General features: G+C 48.6%; 10 protein-coding genes across 10 annotated transcripts; 6 read left to right on the top strand and 4 right to left on the bottom strand.

Annotated features, from left to right (window-relative positions):
• Positions 1–1,440: 1,440 nt before the first annotated feature.
• KY384_004237 (uncharacterized protein) lies at positions 1,441–5,311 on the top strand (the record flags this gene model as incomplete). Its single annotated transcript, XM_044812743.1, has 4 exons — positions 1,441–2,086; positions 2,229–2,509; positions 2,871–4,889; positions 4,940–5,311. The coding sequence occupies 4 exons, from the start codon at positions 1,441–1,443 to the stop codon at positions 5,309–5,311; spliced, it is 3,318 nt and encodes a 1,105-aa protein (XP_044670163.1).
• A 183-nt stretch (positions 5,312–5,494) lies between these two features.
• KY384_004236 (uncharacterized protein) lies at positions 5,495–7,200 on the top strand (the record flags this gene model as incomplete). Its single annotated transcript, XM_044812742.1, has 2 exons — positions 5,495–6,942; positions 7,107–7,200. 2 exons carry the CDS (start codon positions 5,495–5,497, stop codon positions 7,198–7,200), a joined length of 1,542 nt encoding a protein of 513 aa, XP_044670162.1.
• Positions 7,201–7,787: 587 nt separating this feature from the next.
• On the top strand, positions 7,788–8,531 carry KY384_004235 (uncharacterized protein; the record flags this gene model as incomplete). Its single annotated transcript, XM_044812741.1, has 1 exon — positions 7,788–8,531. The coding sequence occupies one exon, from the start codon at positions 7,788–7,790 to the stop codon at positions 8,529–8,531; it is 744 nt and encodes a 247-aa protein (XP_044670161.1).
• A 256-nt stretch (positions 8,532–8,787) lies between these two features.
• KY384_004234 (uncharacterized protein) lies at positions 8,788–10,161 on the bottom strand (the record flags this gene model as incomplete). The annotated part of the gene is made up of 1 exon (XM_044812740.1): positions 8,788–10,161. The coding sequence occupies one exon, from the start codon at positions 10,159–10,161 to the stop codon at positions 8,788–8,790; it is 1,374 nt and encodes a 457-aa protein (XP_044670160.1).
• Positions 10,162–12,701: 2,540 nt separating this feature from the next.
• On the top strand, positions 12,702–13,606 carry NSA2 (Ribosome biogenesis protein; the record flags this gene model as incomplete). Its single annotated transcript, XM_044812739.1, has 3 exons — positions 12,702–12,863; positions 13,010–13,056; positions 13,123–13,606. The coding sequence occupies 3 exons, from the start codon at positions 12,702–12,704 to the stop codon at positions 13,604–13,606; spliced, it is 693 nt and encodes a 230-aa protein (XP_044670159.1).
• Positions 13,607–14,556: 950 nt separating this feature from the next.
• KY384_004232 (uncharacterized protein) lies at positions 14,557–16,166 on the bottom strand (the record flags this gene model as incomplete). The annotated part of the gene is made up of 2 exons (XM_044812738.1): positions 14,557–15,906; positions 16,071–16,166. The coding sequence occupies 2 exons, from the start codon at positions 16,164–16,166 to the stop codon at positions 14,557–14,559; spliced, it is 1,446 nt and encodes a 481-aa protein (XP_044670158.1).
• A 2,652-nt stretch (positions 16,167–18,818) lies between these two features.
• Positions 18,819–19,556, top strand: KY384_004231 (uncharacterized protein; the record flags this gene model as incomplete). Its single annotated transcript, XM_044812737.1, has 1 exon — positions 18,819–19,556. One exon carries the CDS (start codon positions 18,819–18,821, stop codon positions 19,554–19,556), a length of 738 nt encoding a protein of 245 aa, XP_044670157.1.
• Positions 19,557–19,727: 171 nt separating this feature from the next.
• KY384_004230 (uncharacterized protein) lies at positions 19,728–21,463 on the bottom strand (the record flags this gene model as incomplete). Its single annotated transcript, XM_044812736.1, has 3 exons — positions 19,728–19,871; positions 19,921–20,788; positions 20,841–21,463. 3 exons carry the CDS (start codon positions 21,461–21,463, stop codon positions 19,728–19,730), a joined length of 1,635 nt encoding a protein of 544 aa, XP_044670156.1.
• Positions 21,464–21,632: 169 nt separating this feature from the next.
• Positions 21,633–24,123, top strand: KY384_004229 (uncharacterized protein; the record flags this gene model as incomplete). The annotated part of the gene is made up of 5 exons (XM_044812735.1): positions 21,633–21,663; positions 21,728–22,182; positions 22,238–22,460; positions 22,785–24,037; positions 24,094–24,123. 5 exons carry the CDS (start codon positions 21,633–21,635, stop codon positions 24,121–24,123), a joined length of 1,992 nt encoding a protein of 663 aa, XP_044670155.1.
• A 178-nt stretch (positions 24,124–24,301) lies between these two features.
• KY384_004228 (uncharacterized protein) lies at positions 24,302–25,522 on the bottom strand (the record flags this gene model as incomplete). The annotated part of the gene is made up of 3 exons (XM_044812734.1): positions 24,302–25,092; positions 25,142–25,415; positions 25,460–25,522. 3 exons carry the CDS (start codon positions 25,520–25,522, stop codon positions 24,302–24,304), a joined length of 1,128 nt encoding a protein of 375 aa, XP_044670154.1.
• Between the last annotated feature and the right edge of the window lie 125 nt (positions 25,523–25,647).

The following is a 25,647-nucleotide window of genomic DNA, read 5'->3' as shown; positions in this document are numbered from 1 at the left end:
TGAACAACACTGTCCTGTTTTGCCAATTGTGCGAACGTCTTTATTTGCAGATATGACAGCCGTACCATCAGGGAGACCAAATAACGCTTCTTGCACATTTGCTCTGTCCGTAGACTCTCGGGCCAAAACTTCAAGCTCTCTGAACGGCAACTGTCTTTTGTTCGAAGCCCGAAGTGTTATCCTCTTTCGTGGTCAATGTAAAAGAAATGGGCCAATTCTCAACGCTCATGTAGAGGGGACTAATACCATCATCGTCAACAGCAAGCTGCTCGAAATAGGCAAAGAGAACGCAGAAATAAGCTTCAACAGCCATTGGATGCGGCGTGTCAGCCCAGTACCAAATATGAAAGTCTGAGCTGCAATCATCACCCATCCATGGTGGCTTTGGTACCGTGCAGAGGAATTCGTGGATAATAAGGCTAGCGACTTGTCGCCGAGAGAATGTAAATCTACATGGGTAATCTGAGTGAATGGAAGCGATTCGGAGAACAAACTTGGCAAATCAAGCGCGAGAGCACGTATCAGGGGCCATACTCCGGCGAAGAAGTCATCCTGAGCTCCCCGGCTTGAGAAGTGTCAGAGGCAGGCTGTGCGAAGGTGGGAGAAGTCTGTTCGAGAAGTACCATGGAATGTGATGAACAAGGTCGCGATTAGGTCGATAAGACCGCGGCAGATGTAAAGTGGTTCGAAAAGAGCATCACTGACCAAAAGGCAACGCTGTCTTCATCGGAATTGGTCAAATCGAAGTGGTCAGTGACTAGTAGGATATGTGAGTGTGGAAATTGGGTATTCATCGGGGACTGGTTGTTGTAAAGCCTCTCAGTACCAACTTGTAAGAGCATACACTGGATTGTACAGGGGGAATCGCTGAATAATTTTGTGCATGAGGCATAAAGAAGCGACTCCACTAGGCCAAAGCTAGTTAGCTTCGAATTCTAGAGACTTCTCGTCTTCAACTTCCTTTCCAGTTCAATGTTGTTGTCAATTTAAAGATGAGGGCATCGTTACTAACTCTCTTTGATGAGTTCTGAAATGCATGCCTCCTTCCCTCCATAGCTGCTTATGCTTTCTTCATGGAATGCGGAATGAAATTTACAGTGCTACGCCGCAAAGCTATCGTCTCAGAAGTCTCCATGCCTGGCCGGCTGGTCTGGCCATACCTGACCAGCTTGAGGCTCTTGGTGGCCATCGGACCTTCTGCTAACGAGGTTTGGCGTTTCATCATGTTGAGTGGTACCTTTCGAAGCCAGTGGTAGGTCTACCTAGGTGAGGCAACTGGTCTAGCGTTCCAGACGAAATGATGGTGGCACAGAGAGCAATTATTTCATAAGCAGCCATGTCGCGAGGTTAATCCACCAGCTGTTCAAGTCTATTTCTTTGCAGATTTCGTTGCTTGGTGTTTGAAGTCGTCGCAGCCATTCGTTTCACAGATGTTGAGGCATGCGTCTCTCATCTACTCACACTCTTTTGCTCTACTTCATTTCTTGCGCACAAAATGTGTTTAGCTACGTTGCAATTCAAAGACATGCTCCAAAGACCTACAGCCTCTACGATGCCGATGCTACTCCGACGCGTGAAACGGACCAGGCCAGAATTACGCCTGGCTTACGGTTGCGCCAGCTCATGGATCCGGACTCTAACATGGCCAGATACTTCGCAACTAGGCCGACCAGCTATTCAAGTGTTCCTTATAAACCAGCTACCATCAATTCTACGCAGCAATGCTTACTGTGGGACCCGAGCTGCAAGGGTAACAGACGGGAAGCTGTTCTTGGCTTCTTCCAAGATACGATGCCAAAACTCTTGCAGGATTCTTGTTTCACGACCGGCCCTGACTGGGACTCATACTGCACAGAGACGCCGAAACCTGATCCTTCATTGATTAGTTATTGGTCAACAGTGAGGAGCTGGATGCGCGAACCATCATGCCAATCCGCGCGGCATGAAGCGCACGACTTAGTCTCAACCATCCCAACCTACGATATATCTGGTGGCTGCTGTGGTAGCTGTGGTATTGGCGGCCCAAATGTTGATGTCTACTATTGGGAGTCACCAAATGCAAATACCGAGTGCCTCAGTGTCATCGGTACGAATGTAAGCCCCCTTTAGAAGGCGCAACTACGATTGGCTCCATGACCTACTGGGGAGTCATCACTGCCCCTGGGCAGGAATATCGATCTGTCATGACGACAATGCTGTACACTTCAGTGAATGGGATATACTTCAAGATGCGTACGAACCATTGAATATTGTTGGGGACGAGGATAGACTGATTGTATTATTAGCACTTGTTAACCCTTGGGATCCTGCAACAGTCGCCAACGCCATCGCGAAGGATGCAGAGTACGCTCTGGTATCCATGACTGCGTCGTCAGCGGCCCCGACAATGCCTTTTCCAGCAGCATCTGGGCTGCACGCGCGAGCAAATCCTATCCCCCTAAGGCCTAGGCAAGTACAGACTCCTACAAATATAACGGCAAAAGCGGCATACGATTCGCATGCGAGTACAGTAATTTTCAATGGGCATACTTTGTAAGTCGCCACGCCATTGAAGCTCTTGAAGGCCTTATTGACGTATCTTCCATTGCAGTACTTCCCCTTCCATCTACGTAGATTTCTACAGCCTTCGTGCAACCGATCAGTGTGGTTATAGAGGCTCACAGAACATTGTAACATCTACATTACTTTCATTTACTCCTGGAGAGCTTTCAACGTACGGTGGTCCTTTGACCAGCATTTTAGGCCAGAATCAGGTTGAGCCAACACCTTATAATTTTGAAGACTTGCCTTGTCCACCCCAAAGTATAATGGTTAGCCTAATGTCTTTGCTTCTCGAATCCTCTGTGGGCCTTTATATTAACGTCTCCTAGCAAGATCAATGGTACAAACCAGAGCCTGGACAGCCTTACCGCCCAATCATAGCTTTCCCGCCAAAGCTTACCGAGATCGATCCTGCGTTTAAAGGTTGCACTGCAAGACTATTCACCGGCTACGATCCGCCGAGAGCGCTTGCATCTGAAACAGCAATGGCCGATGATCAAAGCAAAGCAGAATCCAATCCGCCGCCGCCTCCTGCACCCAACGCTAAGGTGACTGCAAACCTGAACATGGTACAAGATCCACAAACGACAGAGACGCCAGCCACCGAGAAGCAGCTGGACAATCAGCCACAGACGCAATCAAAGAAGATTGTAGTACCATCTGATGCTTCTCCTGTACAGCCTGCCACAAATTCACCAGCAAAGTTGATTGATGACCCGTCGAACGAATCAGATCAGCAGATGGCTGAGATACATAATGCATTGACGCCATCAATCAAGTCGCAAGAAGTAGCTGCTCCTGTCCCTGCCAATCCTCTACCAGCAGCGAATACACATTTTGAAGACATCGATCAGACACAGCCCGTTAGCGAGCCAGAACAACCGCCAGCTCCCGAGCCGATTGCCACCGTAGGAGGCAAGCCGATTGTTACGATGCCACAGTCTCAAAATGAAGACGACGGAGTCACGAATGAAGCGTCAACCGGCAGTGTTACAAACGAAAACGTCAATGCAGCCTCGAATCCGTCAGACAATGATCGAGTATCAGGAAAGACGGAGTTTGAACAGCAAAGCCAAGGGCAAGTTCCACAGCAGCAAGGCAATGCAGCTCCTCCAGTATATAAAATAGGCGACGAACAGCTCACTACCGGCGGTGCTCCGTTGACGATAGGCGGGACCGAAGTATTTGCTGATGCAGGTGGGGTGATCGTGGGTGACCAGACATACCATCCTACTGCTGCACCGAGTCCAGTGCAAATCGGAGGACATACTGTATTTGCGGCTTCATCTGGCTACAAGATCGACGGACTGAGCGTATTACCTGGTGGTGCGGCTGTCACTGCTGGCGGACAGACACTAAATATTGATCAAGACTACAATCTACACATCGACGATCAGGTCTTCCCAGTGCAGGAAGCAACTCCAGCAAAGCCCACTGTCATTGCCGGTCATACAGTCACTCCAGTTGGTGACGGAAAGGCGATCATTGACGGAACGACTCTGACTCAGGGTGGTCCCCCGCAGGTCATTTCTGGCACACCAGTGTCTCTTGAAACGAACAATTATATCAACATAAAAGGACAATCCTACCAGCTTCCCACTGCAGCTTATTCTCCAATTCCAACAGTCATCAACGGCCAAAGAGTCGTCCCCCTCCCGACCGGGTTGTCTATCGCTGGCACAACGCTATTGCCTGGAGGGATGCCAGTAACAGTGTCCGGCAAGCCAATTTCGTTGGACCAAACAGGCAACCTTCATTTCGGAGGCTCATCTTTTCCTTTACCGCCAATGATCTCTCTGGGCTATGGAGCTATACCAACAACCATTGCAGCTCAGGCTATTGTTCCTCTATCGAATGGGGATATCTCCGTAGCAGGCACAACACTCACGCCCGGCGCTCCCGCTATCACTGCAGAAGACGGTCAAATTATTTCTCTTGGCTCTGCTTCACTCACTATTGGCACTTCGACTATTCCTGTGTCTGCTCCCCGTACTCCTTTTTCAAATAGCGCAGGGCTTACTAGAACGACCATCAATGGCGAAGAAGTTGTTCCCGTGTCAAATGGGGTATCTGTCGAAGGGACTACGCTTACTCCAGGTGGCGTCATGACAGCTAAGGATGGTGAAGTCATCATCATGGGTAGCTCTGAGCTGGTAGTGGGATCATCCACCATTCCTGTGCAAATAGGGTCCGCTGGACTAGGCTTCACACTGGGAGGGTTGATCACCCCAGCAAGCGGGACTGGGCCTGGCTCGACCTCACCAACAAATTTTACAGGAAAAGCTAGCAGGCGGACGATAATGGACTGGTCACTACTTCTTTCTGCAGTTGCATACACACTGTACATTGTATACATATGACACCATTGTATGATGCTAATGGCAATACGTACCTCGAGGCTATCATATTCACGGCAAAGTATCTTAAGACATCATGCCGAGACCTGGACAGACTCTTTGTGCATATGCTAGAGTCTTGGAGCACAAATTTCGAGTCCAACATCACGTTCAAGTCCGGAGGCCGTGGAATGTTACGTTCTGAAGTTTTCTTGGCTGTCTGGGCGGAGGGGGCGGAGCTTCGCGTACCCATCTTGCCATTGGATGCTTCCTTCCTTTCCGTGCTTGGTATCAAAGATTTCCGCCTTGGCTTCCACTTTTCCCCCCTACAACCTCGGAGATCTTTCGCAATCGACGACCCCCGTTCCCTGGGCATAGATGAACGATCTGAGGAAGACATTGGCAGTAGCAGACCCATGGCCAGAGTCATATAAAAGCACGAGGTCGGATGTGCTCTTCTCATTGGTGCAAGCACCCAAGTTCTTGCTCTGGCAGAGCTATGATGATATTGCAAAGATGGAATATAAGTTGTCTGTACAAAGCATGGCCACCCAAAGCTTCTCCATTCGTTTCTCCTTTCTTACACCAATACATCATTTTCAGAAGGCCCCACGAAAATGGCACTCACGAAGTATGACTGGATCCTGGCCATCATCTCTATCGCTTTCTGCTGCAGTGCATTCGGTAACGGCGCCAACGATGTGGCAAACTCGTACGCCTCGTCCGTCGCTGCACGAACGCTCTCCATGAAGCAAGTTGGCTTCCTGTCCGCCATTACCGAGTTTGTTGGCGCAGTCGCGCTTGGTTCACGAGTCACGTCAACCATCAAGAATGGTATCATTAAAATCTCGCGCTTTGAGGGCAATCCAGGAGCATTGATCCTGGCCATGAGCTGTGCTGAAGTAGGGAGTGCAAGCTGGCTCCTTATCGCAACAAAAGTAGGGTTTCCGGTCTCAACGACGCAAACAATAGTTGGTGCTCTCATTGGGGTCGGTTTCGCTTCGGAGACTCCCATCAAATGGGCTTGGGATGATGGGAGTGTCTCTCAGATCGCTGCTTCATGGGCTGTCGCACCTGGGATTGCAGGTTGCTTTGCCGCTCTATTGTTCGGAACGGTCAAATACTCGGTGCTCGAGCGTAAGGACTCGCTGAAGTGGGCCATGAGGCTCATTCCCGCTTATCTTGCATTCACCGCTAGTATGCTTGCCCTGTTCATTGTCGTCGAGGCGCCGACCGCCCCTTCACTTGAAGAGTTTGGTGCTGGCAAAGCCACCGGTATCATTCTCGGAGTCTTCTTTGGTTCTCTGGCAATTGCATATGGTTTTTTCTTACCTTATTTCCATCGACGTCTGATTAAGGAAGATTCGCGATTGAAATGGTGGCACATACCCTTAGGTCCGAGTCTTTGGAGCGATGATCCTTATATCTACCTTCCCTCCAAAGACACTGAAATTGTCACCGATCACTACAAGGGCGCAACTGAAATCAACGACGCCTCCAGCCTTGATAGTCCGGCGATCGAAGCAAAGGACAGTGACAACAAGTCAGCAGATACCAGCGCACTCGAGCAAGGCGAGAACGGAAGAACAAAAGGCTTGAGACAAAGACGCAAGCAACCCGATAGAGAACCCGAAGAAAAGTATTTAGATCCTGTAGCTCACCTCCAGCTACTCCATCCATCGCGCATGTGGGGCACCATGAAGTATATCCTCCTCCAAGGCGTCACGCGTGACTGCATCACCTTCGGCTCCGCCAACCTCAAAGCCAAGCACGCACTTACTATTCGCTACGACAACCGAGTCGAGCACCTCTGGACTTACGCGCAGGTCGCCTCCGCAATGCTCATGTCCATTGCACACGGCAGCAATGATGTGTCGAACGCGGTCGGACCTTGGTCGGCCGCTTACTCCACGTACAAGGCTAATGCTGTCGATTCCGAGTCCGCCGCGCCGCGCTGGATCCTCGCCATTGCTGGTTTCCTTCTAGGCGCTGGGTTTTGGTTTTTTGGGTATCATATTATTCGCTCGATTGGAAATCGGATCACGCAATTGAGCCCGACTAGAGGGTATGCGATGGAACTTGGTGCAGCTATCACGGTCTTACTCGCGAGCAGATTGGGGCTGCCCGTCAGCACGACGCAATGTCTTTGCGGGGCATGCTTAGGTGTGGCCCTTATGAACTATCGCTTGGGCGCTGTCAACTGGAAGCAGTGTCTGTTCATTCTCATAGGGTGGATCATCACAATGCCTGTTGCGGGACTGATTTCTGGACTGTTCATGTTGATCGCACTGAACACGCCTCACTTCTGAAGACCGAGAGGTGATATTGTTTGGGCACGATTATTGTTTTTGCAACGGAATCAGTGTAGCTTCGTTTACTCGAAGGCTTAGTGCTCACTTTCAACAATGATATCACACACCCTTTTGTTCGATTTTGGGGCTGGGCACTGAAGCCATATCTAAATGAACCGTGAGGCTATATCAGATTCGGTGTAGCTTTACGAATCAAGACTTCTTGAACTCTCTCTAGTACCCGCTTTGTAGCTAGTGAGCTGTCGATCGACAAGGATACTGCCTAATTTCGCAAAGACCAAGGCAAATTCATTTGCTGAGTGGTGAAAGCTTCACATTGCCTCTCTCAGGCAAAGCGCCGTCACGCCTTTCATGCCGTCAGATAGTCGAATCATTGGTATGATGTCAACGACGATGATATTCGTCTCCGTATTGGAACTATTTTGGTATAAACGTCCTGCTTATAGTTATTGCCCCATTACAATCAAATGTGTCAAGGATCCCTGAAAAGACATAGACCTTGGTTGAGGGACCTCTGACCCTTGAGCCTCCCAACACCCAGCAAGGGGCAGGACACAGCTTTGTCTTTTCTTTCACGATTCCTGACAAAACACATTCAATGAAAGAAAACCAAGCCAACTTCAGCAACAAGTGGAATTCTAGTCTTCATTTTGCTGGTGCTGATGAGATGCACCCTGTGCCTCCAACATTTGACTGCCATGAGAAGATCATGCTGGGGAAGATAGATAGCACAGTCTCGTATCATCTGGACGTCACCACCACCAAGATTGCGAAGGGTACGAGCAGCTTCTGGTTACCACAATTGTCATCTACGTTTAGATTGATGCCGATACGAGCCGAACAGAACCCTGATCCGCGATGGAGCCATTCGACATCTTCCCACACAGTCCAAGGATCTGGCATGCAATTGAAGGCTAATTTTTCTGTCCCAACTGTCTGCTTTGCCGGAGGGCCATTTCCACTCTCTGTAGGATGCGAGTATCGGGGTTCACCCGCAGGCGCTCCGCAATTAGCGAGTCTGGTCATTCAGCTCAAAGGTGCGGCAACTACGAGAGCAAGACCTTTTTTGACGGGCGAGAAGGATGTAAAAATTGAGAACGAGGGACTCATTGCGAATTACCCCAACCTGGCTATCACCCTAGCGCCAGAACCAGCGAGTCTGTTGAGACTCAATGGACATCTTCCAGCCGATGCACTACCGTCTTTCAAGTCCTTTACCGTCTGCCAGAGCTATGTAGTGAGCGTCAAGTACGGCTTGCGCATTGGATCAGAGGTTATCCAAGGGCAGCTACCTAATAATCCGCTCGAAGTATTGTCTGGAATTTTCCGATTGAACGCTTAGACCAAATGATGTGATTTTCATCAAGCATCCCCAATTGTTCTATTGCCCCAAAATTCACGACTCTGGGTCAAATAACAATTTCTAGTACGATAATAATCACTTTCTGTTAGAATTGAATAGCCAGTTATCAATGCAGTGCATCAAACACGGCATCATAGAAGCACACATTCCCAAGGGACTTCACTTCTGACACCTTGCGCTCTATGCTTGTATACTCTTTGCAACTATTGAGACTATCAATCTCCATCGATATATTCTAATCAATCTGGAATGCTAATTTCAGCTCAACTGACAAGTCCTGCTTGGATGTGCTGACAGTCTGGGGGTAAATCTCTGGATTGGCGGGTTTTGGGAGATCAAGCCCTTGGTCAAAATCGTCATTCAAGATCCAAATATTGTCACTTTTTCGCGGTTCTAATACTTCTTCCATGCCTTCGGGTCTCATGCTAGCCCACTCTTTTATTAAGTCGTTCGCCTCCTCCATCTTTTGAGGAGAAGTAAGGCCATTGATTGCGAAATCGCATAGTTTTCTCGCAATCCTGAAGCCAGGTTGGTACCTGTATTTCAACCACTCGTCTCCCACAGCATCCTCAAAAATAGCTTTGAGCTCTTGCATTTCAGGTGACAAGGGTGTAAGACCCGCGGCTCTCTCGTCTTCAGGCTCTTCCTTATCCCACGCCCAGACCCACATTGGGGGTTGACAAGCTGCAAAGGTAGGGAGCAGTACAGCCGAGTCCCAATCGAGGATGCCGGTGATGGAAAGATTGGCTTTGTCGTCAATCTTGACCATGATGTTATGTGGGGACATATTCAAATCGAGATGGCACAGCACGTACCTTGCGTCTTGGCCAAGGAATCCACTCTGGTCTAATTGGATGGCGAGTGATGCGAAAGCAGCCATGTATTCGGCTTCAGCAATGGCATTTCGCTTCATAGCTGCAGCTTTGTACCGCCCGAACTGAGTCAAGAAGAATTCTAAATGAGATTCATACTTAGGCTGCTCACCTGAGACTGTCATCTCATCCAGGTCGGGATTGCAGCGGGTCAGATCAGCGTCAACGTCAAATGGTCGGACACGGAAACATGGGACCTGACGCTTTGCCTGGGCAGAGCCAAATATGGCGATACCTTCGATCTGGCCAGGCTCTTCGTTCTTGACAGACATCAAGCTCCGAAGTATTTTTCCGAACTGGGCAGCAAATGTGTGCTTTTGGTCGTGCGTAAGGCCTGGAAAACGGCATTCCTTTGAGTGGAGCCCAATTCCAGGAATACGTTTCTGCACCATATATGGCTCATTGAGGACATTGTGGCTTGTGAAATCTGCGGCCTCTATCTCAGGGACTGGAATTTGAGGATATCTTTGGCGTACATAGCGAAGGATCGCCGCGTCTCTAGCAGGACGAGCAAACTCAAAGCGAGGAATGCGGAGCACAAATTTCGATTTATCGCTGTCATTGATCGCAACTCCAATTATTCGATTGAAACTGCCGCCCTCAAGCCGCTCGATTTGAAAGGTCTTTGTTGGTCCCTGGCTGACGTTCTTTTTTCTCCGAAATAGTTTGCGGAATTGCTGACCGATATGCCTACTTTTCTCCGGCCATAGTTGATGGCAAAGTTCTTCCACCTTCATTCTGAACGTCTCGAACGATTCATGGTCATACTCAATGGTTCAGGTCTGCGAGATGCTGGATCTACGTGAGACTGAGCTAGCGCTGCTGGATTGGGGCTCTTCCCCTGATGCCATGCTTCCTAATGTGAACCTCGTTGAAGACGACCACGAGGTTCCAGGTCTGTTCATTTTGTGCATGTTTCTACTTTCTGCCTTCCAAAAAAATTAAGTACGCCTGCTTTTCATACGCGTTTGTGGGATCTCACGCACAAAGAAAGCTGTGGAACATGGCAAACAAAGCCTATCATGCAGCTCAAAGCAACCTACCAAACAACCTTCCAGAACAATGAGCATAAAAAAAACAAAGCACCATGGGCTTTATGGCTTCACTACCAAAAAAAAAACCACTTACACAATCGCATTCAGCATACTCGGGAAATATGGGAATACTATGTGGGAAACCTAGGTGCGTATATCATCCTGATGCGTCTCACAACACTCTGGTTCTTTTCCAATAGCCGATGCGGTAGAGATGGTTCAATTAAGAAAACAAATCAGATCATACTTATCGCCCGTGTTTATTTCAAATGTGGACTTCGCGTCCAGTTTCACTGAAGGTGATGCCCTTCCCTTATGGATCGTGTTACACCGCGCTAATGTCCTGCTTTCATGGGCAGTGGCAACAAATGTTACCCCGACGCTATTGCATATACATTTCTCTTTTCAGCAATGTTTGAAGGATCTTCCACGGTCCCTGAACCACTCAAGATCGTATATCTTCCTTAAATTTTCATTGCCTCGATTCATACACTCATACCTGTCATGTGATCAGAGTTGCGACTGGGATCACCTAAAAGGCTCCACGGTACCGTGAATGCTACTGGATTACTTAAACCAAGACAACGCGCTGGAGATGTGCCAATAGCATAGGTATTCAAAGAATGGCAGGCCGAAAGCATGTAAAGGATCCGGCCGAATGGTTTTTGAGATATATCTCCGAAACGCAAGTGGAACGTCAGCGCAAATGCCAATGTCAGCAGCGAACAATGCCATGTTCTGCACGGGACAATGCGATTGCCTGTTTTATAGAAGTTTTGTGCCGCGCCAGGCACAATAGATCTGAGATCAAGGCTCGCGAATATTTCACACAAACTTTATAACCAATCTCAACATCATGATACACACTATCACTATTGCAGCGACATTGATCGCTTCCACAACCTCAATCCCACTTAATATCTCCTCTCTCCACGACAGAGGTCTTAACGACTTCGCTTGGATAGGAACGTACCCGGTGAACGACACCCACTGCTCGCATCAGATCGAGAGCCACACACACGCTCGTCCAAAATTGCCACCGCCTGGGCAGGAGAACAGTCCAGGTGAGTGCATGCTCTTTGCTCGAGAAGCTCACACAAATGTTCAGGTCTTTTATGGAACTGGAATGAATGCTATCAGTGGGGTACAGGTGTTCTTTGACGGGGAGTGTCAGCAGAGTGCAAGGATTTATTCGAAGGAGAATGGATATAGGTATGCATGTATGGAAGAAAGGGGGGATGGGGGAGTTTGGGGGAGCGCGCAGGGGATGCTCATGCCCGATGGAGTATGAAGTAGGCCGACAACTTTGATCTTACATTATGAGATTGCCGGCTCTTGTGACCTACGTGGTTTCAACACAGTCTCCAAGATTGCCAAGATTATGTATACTGCAACCATCGCTGCCATGTCTGTAACCTCATCTTCAACTATATACTCACTGCCTTCTTTCCCCCGACCTCTAGGACCGTTCCTAATATGCCGTGCTTGCTCCAGGGAACTCCTCCTATCATCTCTTGCCATATCCCAAATGGCCCTCCCTTTCCATTCCTCCGCAATCTTTACAATGTAAATTATGCACAGCAAGATGAAGACTGATGCATTTAGCCACCTCCAATGAGATATAGTATTGCGTCCACCATTGCTGAGGTGTAAAACAGTCGCGATGAGCAGCGTCACGAATATGAAGGGCAGCAAACCGACACCGAGCCCAGCTTTGCTCAGCCGTGCTACTTCTAAAGCCGTGAGAGCAGCGACGGCGAAGAGAAGAAAATAATAGAGAATTTGGCCTATGACGTGAAGCCACTTTCTGCGGCCGGTGTATGCTGCTGTTGGGGTCTGAGGAGCGTTGCCCTCTGCTCCCTCCGCCGGAATAGCTTCTTTATCAAGACGATTGCCGTCTCGCAAGCCGAGATTCCCAGTACTTTGGCGCTTGATACGAAAGGCGGCAGTCACTGCTAGAACAAGAGCGAGAAGATAGAGCCATGTGCAGAAGGGTATGAGGATTGTATCGAGGAAGCAGGTCGTGAGAGTGTGAGGAGAGACGGGAGACATTGGGCCCTACTATTATTAATATCGTAGGTATTGAATTTACTCATTGGCAAAGCTAATACGTACAAAGCCATCTGGGCGATTTGAACAGAGATGGACCATTTCAATTAGTTCTAGGCATGCATGTAAGGTGGTAAAGGGTAAGGGACTGTAAGCATTCGACGTTATAGCGCCTTTGGTGGCTTTGGCGAAGGATGGAGGCCGCACCGATGCTCAGTAAGGCTCTAACACAGCATCGCGACAGCGAGCTCGCAATCTTGGGCTATACCAATTTGGTTGTCGTTCCAGCCGCTTTTGGCCATGTATTATTTGCGCGAGCTAGCGTTAGCTCTTTTGAACGAAACGTAAATCGCAAAGTGCGTCTATCTCCAGCGACATTTTCTCATACAAGATCCAGCGTCAGACTTGACAGGATTCACATGCAATGGTTGGTCAATCCACTTCTCATACTTGTGGAAAACCTTTGCGAAGTCAGGATGCCTCTGAAACTAACGTCTCAAAGCCACAAAACGAGTATATCGAACGCTTCCAGCGTGAGCATGGCAAACGGTATGCAGGACATCCTCATTTTCATTCAGAATATCTCTTGTACGTATCCTGACGGAACCTACCCAGCTTCGATCATGAAGAGAGAGTCCGCAAACGAGCCGCTCGCGAAACGCACAAAATCTCCAAAGATTCCCAGAAACTTACTGGCCTACGAGCCAAGCTCTACCAAAAGACCCGGCACCAACAGAAGATACAGATGAAAAAATCGATAAAGGCACACGAAGAGAAAAATGTCAAGTCCTCTGGCCCGCCGGAAACACCCAACACCGCAATCCCACAGTACCTGTTAGACAGAGGCAATGAGAATAATGCGAAAGCACTCAGCAGCGCAATCAAGAACAAGAGGAATGAGAAAGCTGCCAAATTCAGTGTACCGCTACCGAAGGTGAAGGGCATCAGTGAAGAGGAGATGTTCAAGGTGGTCAAGACGGGGTCAAAGACGAAGAAGAAGAGTTGGAAGAGGATGATTACAAAACCCACTTTCGGTGAGGCTTCTTCCCCAGCTGAACAGTCTGCACTGGGATTGGAACATGCTAACAAGTCTATGTAGTTGGACCTGATTTTACGAGACGGCCCGTGAGTGACTTTCCATTTGTCAATCCGTTGTACCCTACGATATCTGGAGAATGGGAGGCTACCTCGGGAGCCTCAAAGCTTGACATGGATCGCTGATCTAAGATCCTTTCTAGGTAAAATACGAACGTTTTATCAGACCTATGGGGCTGCGGTACAAGGTACGTGGTTTCCATCATTTTGATTGATATACTTCTGAAATTATGTTTCTAGAAAGCACATGTAACGCATCCGGAGTTGAAGGTCACGGTACAGCTACCGATCATAAGTGTGAAGAAGAACCCGCAAAATCCGATGTGAGTTGAATTTCAAAAATCCAGTGATCCTAGAAAGGGGAAGCGGTCGAGTCTAGGAAACAAACCGGAGCGAGACATTCTCAGGCTTCATATCCGGACGGAATGGCTTTGCTGACTTCAGAACTCTTCAGGTATACCCAGCTCGGGGTCCTGACGAAGGGAACAATAATAGAGGTCAACGTATCTGAGCTAGGCATGGTTACGGCAGGCGGAAAAGTCGTGTGGGTAAGTGGATGTCCTGAGATATGCTAGCTTCGACCATTGAGGCTGACTCTGAATTCAGGGACGGTGGGCTCAATTGACAAACGAGCCAGAGACTGACGGTTGTGTTAACGCTGTCCTATTAGTGTGAAAGGACAGGGCTTTGAAGCGAGGGGTGGATGATTGAAATGACATACTGCTTTATATAGCCTAGGTTTCCCAAGTGCTGCGAAAGCCTTTTGCATATAGAAAGCGACCTGGGTACAGACATTGACTGTGATTCCTGCAATTGCTCCCCTCGCCATGGATCCCTACTCTGCAATCGACGCTTCTTTGATATGATGAGCTGTGAAGCATCTCAGGATGATGTTCGAAGCCGCTCAGCCGGAGCTGTTCATATCATGAATCTATCCAACGTATGATACATAATTTACAGTTCGTCTCGGTATTCCTGGTCATTACCATCATCTTCCTCCTCGTTCGCGACAATCAGGAAGCCGTCTTCCCCCTCGTCTTGATCTGTTGCAAGTCCCTCTTGCTCATCGATAACGCCTCTCATCTCCACCTTGCCGTTTTGATTGAATATCTCTAGTCTCCACCCTTTCCCCATTGCCACGTCCTGCAGTTCCTTGATGGCTGCATTTGCAGTCTTTACATCTACACCCAGTGCCTTCATCTCTTTGTCACTCAGCTTATGGACTGCCCCGCCATCTTCGACCTTGTGTTGATGAGCAATATTTTGTCCCTTCGGCCCATCTTTCGCAAAGTTCATCCCGTGGCCATGGCTACCCGCAGTTTGCTCGCTTGTTTTCAACCAGCCTTTGTCACCGCCAACGTGCTTCATTGCGCCAACCTCAATGTCCCCCACCATCATCTTCGTTGCTTTTGCTCCTGCTTTGCCCTCAATTTGCCCCACAAGCTTTCTCTCCGCTTCCCTGCTCTTCTTCCGTTTCCACTCCACTTCTTCGCCTTCGCGGACAACTTCGCTGCAGACAACTTGCTCTGCCCGCTCTTCCCTCTCTGGGAGAAATGCGACGTCGTTACATAATCTCGGTGTATACACGACCATCAGATACGAACATGTGCTGACCTCCTTGATCCACCCGATGCGATCCGCGCTCTGTGGATGGCAATGAAACTGTATCTCCACCCTTCTTGGAGCGCCGGTCAAATCGCATGTAGTTCCCCCGGACAATTTTTGGCTCAGATATCTCGAACTAGACGAGCCCTTAGCTTGTATCGTGGTCGTGCTTCCTTCTTGCCCATCCTCCAGCGGCAGCCCTCCGTCTAGTGCCCCACCTGCGCTACCACCTGATGGCAACCGATGTCTGTTCACTTTCTTTTCTCCAAATTTTCCTAGGACATACGATGGCGTCGTAGGGTCTTCGACGGGCGGAAACATTGGGACATTGCCCCCAGCTGGTAGTTGATGGAATTGTTTGACGGATTCGGAGTAGCAGAATTGATATGACCACCAACCGCTAATGAAGTAAAGACATGAGCCAGACATCTCTTGTAGCAGATCCCATCCTCGATCTGTAGCGCGAGCAAGCTCGGCCTTCTCTTCTTCCGCGGCAAGGTGGGTTGCTGTGGCGTTTTGGGGGAGATCAGGACTAGGCGCGGGAACGGAGCAAAGATAGGTCGTGGAGTCCAGGATCATGCGTTCATAAGATGAGGGGCTTGCGGGAAAATCAGAGGATCGCTCAACGTCAGGATCATTGTTGGACAGAGGGTGTCTTTGCGCCAATTCGGTTGGAGGTTGAGAAGATGTCAGACTGTTCTGTGAACTTGTTGATGTAGACTTATGATTTTTTGTCAAGAAAAGTGATGAGGAAAGAGAGAGCCGGGAATTGGCATCTTTGTCGAGAATGAAGGAATCGGAAAAAACGACCTCATACTATAGACTATCTAAGTATTGGGGTGTGTGAGTTGGCACTGGCTTACCTGAGGGTATGCTAGGAGGTCATCAGTTACACTGAAGGAATGCGGACTGCTAGATGCCAGGCTAGCTGCAGCCAGCCATGCTATATGAGGCTTCATGTTGTCATAATTGGAAAGCGCTTGGTATATAAAGTGAAGGTGGCTTTAATAATCTGAGACGGATTCCACTTACCATAATGGCATTGCTTGGCGCTAAAAGGTGACGTGCGAGGGTCGTGGAAAAAACTCCTGTCCGATATTTTGCGCCAAGCCGCTGCGGGAATCGGACAGGAGTTTTTTCCACAACCCTCGGTGACAAAGATCTGGCCCCTACTCACTCGACGACCCGACCCTGGTAGGAATCTGGTAATATATCACCCATTTTGCTCTTCTTATCACCTTCTACTCACCCAATTCTCTACGTTCGTAGGAAGAGCTGCGCGCGCGCGCTATCGTTTAGCCCAATCGAACTAGCTGCAAAAATGGCCGCTGGGGGGCATTTGACATGACTGACTTGTCTAGCTATATAAGAACTATGGGAGTACAACAGGCTTTATACCTACTACTGTGACACTGATGAAATAAGCTGCTTTCAGACAAAATGCTACTACGTCTATACCAAAGCTGCTCCCCTAAGTCTTATGCTACGACTACAATACTTACGTGACTCCATGGACTGGCATGAGAAAAAGCTGTATCGATGTGATGCGATGTGCTTTTCGGAAGGGCTGTTTTTCCCGTCTGGCGTTGCTACTTGCCTGCCTTGTTTCCTAAGACCCACGTTAATTTCGGACACAAAATAATCGAGATTCTACAATGTGGAAGTCTATGGCAAAGAAGAGTCAAAGCTATAGAACCGTCCGCAAGCAGGACGAGGGGATCATGACTCGGATTAATAAGGGGATGAGTACTTCATTAACAATCAAAAGAGTGTCTACAATCATCAGTCCTTCTTTGGATGATGAATACCTCGCCCTCATAATCTGATCCATGTATGTTCACGTTGAACCTTCCTCATCGACTATCCTTCAGTTCCGTCCGGTCGGATCCTTCTGCTTATATGCAGGCAGTCCACACGCCTTTCTAAACGAGTTGCCCAGACCAGCGATTTGTTGTTGATGGCCTTTGTCAACTTTCCCGCCCTTTTCAATCAGATTATATTTTTGCTCGATGCGACCTACGTACGCTCTGAATAGACGTGGGGAATTAGTCACATTTCGATCACGAAACAGGAGTCTATAGAGCCGCGAATATCTCTTAAAGGCGGCAATCGCTATCACTTACTCGACACCGTGTTCCTTCCTATCATCACCTGTAGTGTTGCCCATTGCTTTTTGGTTGGATTTGTATCGGTTGTATGAGTCCGACATATTGCTTCGTTCGTCCTAGGCAGTAGAGACCTAGCAGTCCGGTATATAATGGGTTAAAAGGTTGGGTATGGAGACAGCAATCAAGAAGGCGGGAAGTGTGAGCATGATTATAGATAAAAAAGAAGAGGGGAAATGGTGATCGTTTCCGCTAACAGCGTATATGCAGGGTATGTTTATAGCAGCCCAACTACCTGCAGGCTAATCTTATGTCTGGCAAATGGCATCTCACGGCTACTGCCCAAGCGGCATCCATTGCGTTCGAGAGCAACCCTCCAGCATGATACCGAGCTCGTGCATCCTATCTTTGGGCCAGCGGTCCAATCCAAACGTTAGAATGCAGCTTATTATATTACGGCAAGACTTTGAATTGACAGCTGTAATAACCTGCATAAAGGCTGAGCAAGGAAGTAAAAGAGAGTCTAGAATATAGGGGCTGTGATTGGCTGCCTTGTATCCAGCTGCATCTACCTAGTGATATCGCTCAGCCTTCTGTTGCTTTTATCGAGTACAGTATCGTGAATAGATCTCACGGCTATATTCTATTGCGATCCTAGGATTTACTAGTCTCAGCACTGTTTAGTATTATCTAGGCAGTAGGTTCGTGCTTGCGGAGAGGAGCATGAAGGTCGAAAACATGGAGAGCAAGTCACAACTTCAAGCCTTGGGTACTCGTATTTACCACTGAAGGTTGCCGCGCCAAATTATAGGCGCAAATTGGGAGGCAAGCCGGCCTTATACGGCTAGCCTACAGGCAGCTCTCCCAGGCACCCCTCCCTAAAACGCTCCCTAAAATTGGATTTGGCGCGGCAACCTTCAGATACACCGACCCTCGACCACTGGTGCCCCCTTTCGCACCATCCCCCTTTTTGCACCATGCTTATCGCCGCTATCCCCGAAAAAGGTGGGTGGTGCGGAAAGGGGTAAATACGAGTAGTACCTTACCATACCCCCAAGGGTTGCCCCAGGCTATTACCTTAGCATTACCTACCAGGTACTTTACCTATAGGATCACCCTCGCGCGACCGTAATGCGGCGTTCACCCTAGGTTGCAAGAGGGGTGAGCTCGGGGCAGATTGTTGTCTTCTTGGCGTAACAGGACACCCAAAAATGTACCTACCCGCTCACTAGGGACGTCGCCCTGGCTAAGCCGCTTAGAGCGGGAGTTTTTAGTCACATGCTTAAGCACTTGTAACCCGCCGGGTCGGTGCGTATTAACTATCCTGTCCCTCGATATGACAGCGTACTTCTGAAACTGTCCGGCTCCTGAGCCGAGGCCGGTTTTCTTTGCTCGTCATAGTTTTCCGATTAGACATCGTCAAGAAAGCTTGAAAATCACCCATAAGCGTTGCGATTTGAAGCCGTCTTCAAAACCACAACTCAAGTGATGAGCTTCTGTAGAGAGATGTCACAATCGATGAAGCCAAGTCCGAACGGTATGCGCTTCTATGCTACACTTCATCGCTACGTCACTTCGACAGAATGCTCCCAGCACCGCTCTTCACGACCATCAATCGCTCGCCGTCGGGCTCCTTGCAGCCATTCTTCCTCATCAAGGCAGTACGCCTCTGCAGCCGCTGACATAACTCCGCCATCCTCCTCCAATGCCAGAACACATTATTCCCTCTTCCCCAAGACTCTGCCACACGGCGCTCCTCCCCACGGACCATTCGCTGTTGACAATGCTGCACTCCGCAAGGAGTTTCTCCAGCTGCAAAGTGCATACCATCCTGATAAGCACTCAGGTACCGACAAGCGGAAGGCCGAAGGTACTTCAGCCCTGATAAATGGGGCTTACAAGACCCTTCAAGATCCCTTGACACGCGCCCAGTATCTCCTAAGCCTGAGAGGGTTCGACATAGCCGATGATGAGAGGGCAAAGACCGAGGACTTGGACCTACTAGAAGACGTGATGGAAATAAGAAGTCTGATCGAGGGCGCCGAAGAGGAAACAGAGTTGGCGGAAACGCGACAACTCAACGAAAAGAGCATAGAAGAGAGCATCGAGGTTCTTGATGATGCCTTCAGGCGCGATGATATAGAGGAAGCGAAGTTACAAGCCGTGAAATTGAGATATTGGACGAATATAAAGGAGAGCTTGGATTCATGGGAGAAAGGAAAGCCGGTCATTCTCGTTCATTGACCATGCTCTAGAAGTTGCAATTCGATCTCTAGTGGAAATCAGAATCACTTGGCGAACCTTTGTAAAGCAGTTGCGGCAATTGACGTTTTCAAGCCCAATGCATATTGTTGTTTGTCCTCATAATGGCCGGAAATTTTGCGACTTCCGATTCATCTCCTGGATTGTAACTCCCTAATTAAGAAAGTCCCAGAGCTTCACTAGAAGGCTATCTTCATTGCCCGATTGAGGATCCATCTTGGTCAAAATCTTCTTCGAAATCTCGTACTCGATCTCCGGTGCCTTCGTCAAGTCTTTTGAGAGCTCAGCATTGAGCATCTACCATTCATCAGCATCCATGTCTTTCGCAAATGGTGAAAAGTCTTACTGTTCCATAAGAGTGATCGAGAAAGTCTTCTACATTATAGGCCTGCTTTGTAAATTGCTCAGATATTATTTTTGCAATCGTTGCAACGTTTGGGTGGTAGTGAGATTGTAATGTCTCGATCTCCCAAAGACTACTCTCTATCGCTCCAGTCTCCATTGGGTCTGATTCATCCACCTGAAAAGGGTCGCCCCAATCAACTTCATTTTTCCCCTCGAGTTCTGTGATCCGGTGTATCATGAATGTACAAGCTGGATGGGTTTTCAGTAGATTGTAAATCCAAGGTACCACAGCTACAATGCCGGAGGGCGGGGCAAAAAGACACAGACGGGAAAGCCGTTTTATGAAGCTTGCTACAAGTGCTGCTGGTAGATGCGTCGAAGCCAGGAATGTGTCGAGAAGCCGGAAGAAACGAGATCGATGTTTTGAATGCAAAACATCCTTATTGAGTAATGAATAGAGTTTGACATAAAAGTGCGGATAGTCAAGATTTTTTTGCTGTATCAGATGGAAAAGTCCGGACAGTGCAGTGAGTGAAGTTGAGCCTCCCATGTCAAACGAATCGGTCAAGAAATCCATGAGAAGCTCGACTTTCAAAAACCAGGGCACAATCCGGGCTGGTAGAATGTCCAAAACATACTTACTCTGTCTTTTCGTGAGCGGCTGTGCGAGCAAAGCCATCCACGCTCGTTGCGCTTGCTTCAATTGAGATGAGCACGAATAGCACGCAAGCTCTCTTTTCGCTTTCGAAGGCTGTAGCACCATCAAACTTGGCTCGTGTTGCCCATCCTTCATCGAGATGGGAATGGCAGCAAGGAAGGACAAGATATTGTCGAGTTGCTCCTCCGAAACATCAGTGGCTAATCGTTCTCTATTCTCTCGTTAGATCACAGTCCGTATACTAAGAACGATGGCCTACGTACGCAGTACGAGAAAATGAAAAATATCTGATATCATCATATTCAGCAACGAATTTCTTAATAAATTCTTCATTGATATGGGTTTTCCACGACTGACTGATCAACATATCTATTAGGGGAAAGAGAGCACCCTCAACCCCAATAGCTTGGCCAGTTTGGTCTGCATGCTTTGCTTCTTCGCCCATTAAGCGCATCAAGAGTGTCAGCGCACTTCCAGAGAGTAATGGGTTCGTAGATTTCAGCCATCCTAGTAGATTCTCATGACAGTCAACAAGTCGATCATTCAACCATTCAATAACTTTCAAATCGCTCTCTGGAGACGTTCTGGTCCTCTTCAACGACCCCGACGCCATCAAGTGGCAGAAAACGCGACATAGAGCGACCGCTGCCGCCAAAGCTTTCTCATCATGGTCATGTTTACCCTTCATACAGTTCAACAGAGTAAGAATATCATTGTAATTCTTTTTCGATTTGAGTATATTAGTTTCTAGGGATAAAATCTCTGCCTGGGCGGCCTCGGTGGAATCTGGTGGGGCGACTTTCTGACGTTTCTGCACATGCGAAACATCATCATCATGTATTCTTCGCTTCTTCGCTACCGAGACTTGTGACGTGAGGACAGCCATGTCTTCTAAAGCATGGCAGAAAATATTGCACATTTAATCTCCAAAGACAGCCTCCAATATTTTACGTTTACTGCCAAGCACGCTACGCCTCAAACAGAGTAGTGCATATTCGGGGGTTTGACCTCCTCTGGCTGTTGTCTGAACGTAGTCCTACCAGCATACAATCACGATGGCGTCCCGACTCGCCAAAAGCGCTATCGGTAAGCTCAAATTCTGACCTGTTATCTTGAGAGTAATGTACAAAATGCTAATTGGCTGCTGAAGGCGCCTCTCGAGTCCGCCCTGTAGTGCCCTTCCGCGCCCTTCCTCCCATTGCAACATCCAATTCTCCCTGCCGACATGCCTCAAATACTCCAGCTCAAGAGCCAGCAACAAAGGCGCAGACTCTGATTGACGCTCTTCCAGGCTCGTCCTTAATCTCAAAGACCGCCATCCTTTCTGCGGGAGCTAGTTTGTCGGTATGGGCAATCGCCAACGAGATCTACGTTGTTACAGAAGAGACGATCACAGCCATCTGCACAGCTACGGCTTTCGGAGGAATTTTTTACTATGCGAAACCTTACTACGTAGAGTGGGCTCAAGCCCATATTGACAAGGTCAAGGGGATCCTCTACCAAGCCAAACAGAATCACCGGGATGCGATCTCCGACCGAGCCAAAAATGTCCAGGAGCTAGGCGGCGTAATAGATATCACCAAAGCTCTTTTCGAGGTTTCGAAGGTCAATTCAGGCCCTTCTTTTCACTATCCGAATCAATATTCTGATGGATCAGCAGGAAACCGCACGGTTAGAAGCTCAAGCATATGAACTTGAGCAAAAGACCGCAGTCGCAAATGAAGCGAAGACCGTCCTTGATTCATGGATTCGTTATGAGGGCCAGGTCAAGGCAAGACAACAAAGAGAGCTCGCAGAAAGTATCATCAGCAAGATAAATAAAGAGTTGGAAAATCCCAAAAACCTACAACAAATACTCAACCAAAGTGTTTCCGACGTTGAGAGTGAGTTACCTAGAACTGTAAAACGCCTAAATCGCTAACGCAGATCTAGAAATTGTTGCATCGAAAGCGCAATGACGTCGCCTTAGTTGCTATTTATTAGGTCGTATCTGTAAATTCATTAAATACACTCTTCACAAGCTTTGTCCAATCCTGCGTGCCTAAGTGAAAATTCCCACGTAGGCGAACCAGATACGTCCATTCAGATAGATTGTTACCTAATCCCAAATCGAGCAAATACAACACATTATTCTGTTTTGATCTTCTTTGCACAATTAAGCAACCATGAATTTTCGAGGATCATGAAAATCTAAAGCGACAAAACAGGAGCATTCAAAATGGCTTCTCCTGAGGTCACTTCCGCTATCTCACAACTCGAAGACCCAGCCTCCACTCAGTCTAACAAGGCTTCTGGATACTCCGAACTCCTGACGCGCATAGCCTCCGACCCCACATCACCCCACTTGCCCTCGAATCTCACAGCTTTCATAGAATCAGTCCTTGGCGAGACGATCGGCGTAGTAGCTGCAAGACCACTCCTAGCATCCGCCGTGAACGCCATCAAGACCTTCAAAGACTCTGATTCTAAGGTTCAAGTTGGGACTAGAGCAGTCCAAGCCTTGGAATCACGCGTCGTCTCTTTCGAAGAACAGGATGCCCATCTCCGCCACACACTTGCTGACGCCTACGAGTCGCAAGAGGAATGGCTAGAATCAGCCCAAGTCTTACAGGGTATCAATCTGGATTCATCCCAACGAAAGATCACAGATCACGCCAAAGTCGACACGTGGATCCGCATATGCCGTCTCTATCTCGAAGAAGATGATCCTACAACTGCTGAAAGCTACCTCAACAGAGCGAAGAACATCATCTACAGAATCCCCACAACCGGCGCAGAAGCAGAACTACACATCAATTTCCAGCTCTCACAAGCCCGTATCCTTGACTCCCAGCGCCGCTTCCTCGACGCCTCAGCCGCGTACCATAACATCTCCTTCAATCAGGCAGTAGATGAGGAAGAACGACTCAAGACTCTCAGCATGGCTATTACTTGTGCTGTGCTCGAGCCAGCTGGACCGCCTCGAAGCAGAACGCTCGCGAAGCTCTACAAAGACGAGCGTGTGGCTCAAGTTCCTGAATACGGCATCCTTGAAAAGATATTCCTCGACCGTCTGCTCGGCCCAGCAGAAGTCGAGAAGTTCGCTGCAGGGCTAGCTCCGCACCAGCTTGCGAAAACAGGGGATGGAACTACAGTGCTCGCAAGAGCAGTGGTGCAGCACAACCTGCTTAGTGCGAGCAAGTTGTATGGAAATATTGGGGTCCGGGATTTGGGAAATCTGCTGGGCTTGGGACCCGAGAAAGCGGAGGAATATGCGAGTGCGATGTTGCAGCAAGGGAGACTGGTGGGAAGAATCGATCAGATCGAGGGTGTCATCTTCTTTGATCAGGATACGGAGGGGCCGGATGGGAGGAAGCAGGCGCAAATGGTGGGGAGGGAGTTAAGGAAGTGGGATGCGAAGGTTCAGGGGGTTGCAGAGGAAGTCGAGAGGGTAGCAAGCTTATTGCAGGCCAGGCATCCGGTGCGTAGCTCTCCAAGTATGCGTGTGTCAGGATTTCGATGCTAACCTTTTGGTAGGACTTTGCTCAGGCCAACATGGTCCATTGATAGCAAATTCAGACCCAGGACAACACCAAGATACCATAGATGAATGAGCATCTTCGCTTAGCGATCATCACGCTCATAGATACAATATAGGCACGACACTTGCGGTACAATCTGCTAATACATGCGCCAATATCGTAGACGTTTTATGCGCTCCCAATTTGGCGCTTCCATGTCTTTCTCAACCTTCTTTCATGAACCCAAAACCTCCCCAACCGTTGTATTCTTCCACCATCTTGACAGCAGCTTTCAGATAGAAGTTATCATGCTTCTCGTCTTCCCATGTCTCTGCTGCGACTTTCATCGACCGCAAGGCTTTGACGAAATGAGCATCAAGAGACCATTTGCCTTCTTTCGCTTCAGTGTCGATCCACGTCCAATCTTTGGAACCGATGTCGTGTTTCAGAAACCTTTCTCTATCCACGGCAGGGCGACCTTGTATGATGTATACAGCCACCACGAAGAGCCACCACTGTTTGACCAACGTCACGTGAAGCTTCGGGGGAATTATAGGTAGGAGAATACGAACCGCATGACTTGTGGTCAAGAGATGGACCAGGAAGAAGTCATAATCTTTGCTGCCATCCTTGTTGTAAGAGCCTACGAGTAGAGAAGTTGGAGTCGCCTGGCTTTCCTCAAATTGAGCTCTTGGCTGCGGTAGCTGCCATGAGTTCCAATGCTCTAGTAATGCAGCCTCATGGGTCTCAAACAGCTCTTCCAGACTTATAGCACGCTTGTGATTTGGTATATCATCGAATCGAGAGTCATCCCGGATTCTCATAAGGATCTCGAGGGTCGACGAGGAAGGTTTGGCGAAGGAAGACGGCGCAGAGGAAGCTTTGGAATAAGCGGGATCGTCAATGTACTTATGAAGAGGCCCGTAAAAGCACGTTGTCAAGCCCAGGGCCTCCATGGAAATCTCCCTGGAGTCCAGCTCATAAGCATATCCAAGGTGGATTAGGCAATGGCCAACTGTAGCAACTGTCAACGTGGGTGCACGCGAGAAGGTCCAGCTACTTACGACCGGAAATCAGATTGTTGAAGAGCGGCTCTTTGCCCTCAAACAGGAACTTATTCAGAACCTGTTTCCAATCATAGCCAGCTTGGACGAGCTGATCTTCAAAGAAGTCCACATAAGCTCGCTGGTATCTTGGGTCCCCGAGATGATCTCTCCAGTCTTCTATGGAGACCTCACCGGGCGAATCGCTCCACGGCTCCAACGATCGCGACTCGTCCTCGTAAATTTTCTCAAGATGGCTTGAAGGAGCGCCAAGGATATATGCAGAGCCAAGTATCTGGTCGGGTTTGAGCTTAAGCAAACATGTGACAAGTTATGGACTTCGTACATGAGGCATGTGGTTGTGAAATTGCAAATGATGGTAGATGATGGAATGATTTGCATGATTGAGCTTCAATAGGTGCTTGAGGGTCCGGGCTCTTTTCTCGGGATTCGCCTCAACATTGTAAGTTTCGACCGTCGTCAAGTCTATGGAGGAGGCATTTCGTTGCAGGAAGCGTGGAACGAAA

Source organism: Bacidia gigantensis, assembly GCF_019456465.1.
Source record: "Bacidia gigantensis strain McMullin 20006 chromosome Unknown contig_231, whole genome shotgun sequence".
In the NCBI taxonomy this organism is placed as follows: Eukaryota; Fungi; Ascomycota; class Lecanoromycetes; order Lecanorales; family Ramalinaceae; genus Bacidia; species Bacidia gigantensis.
This window is presented reverse-complemented; position numbering and strand designations above follow the sequence as displayed.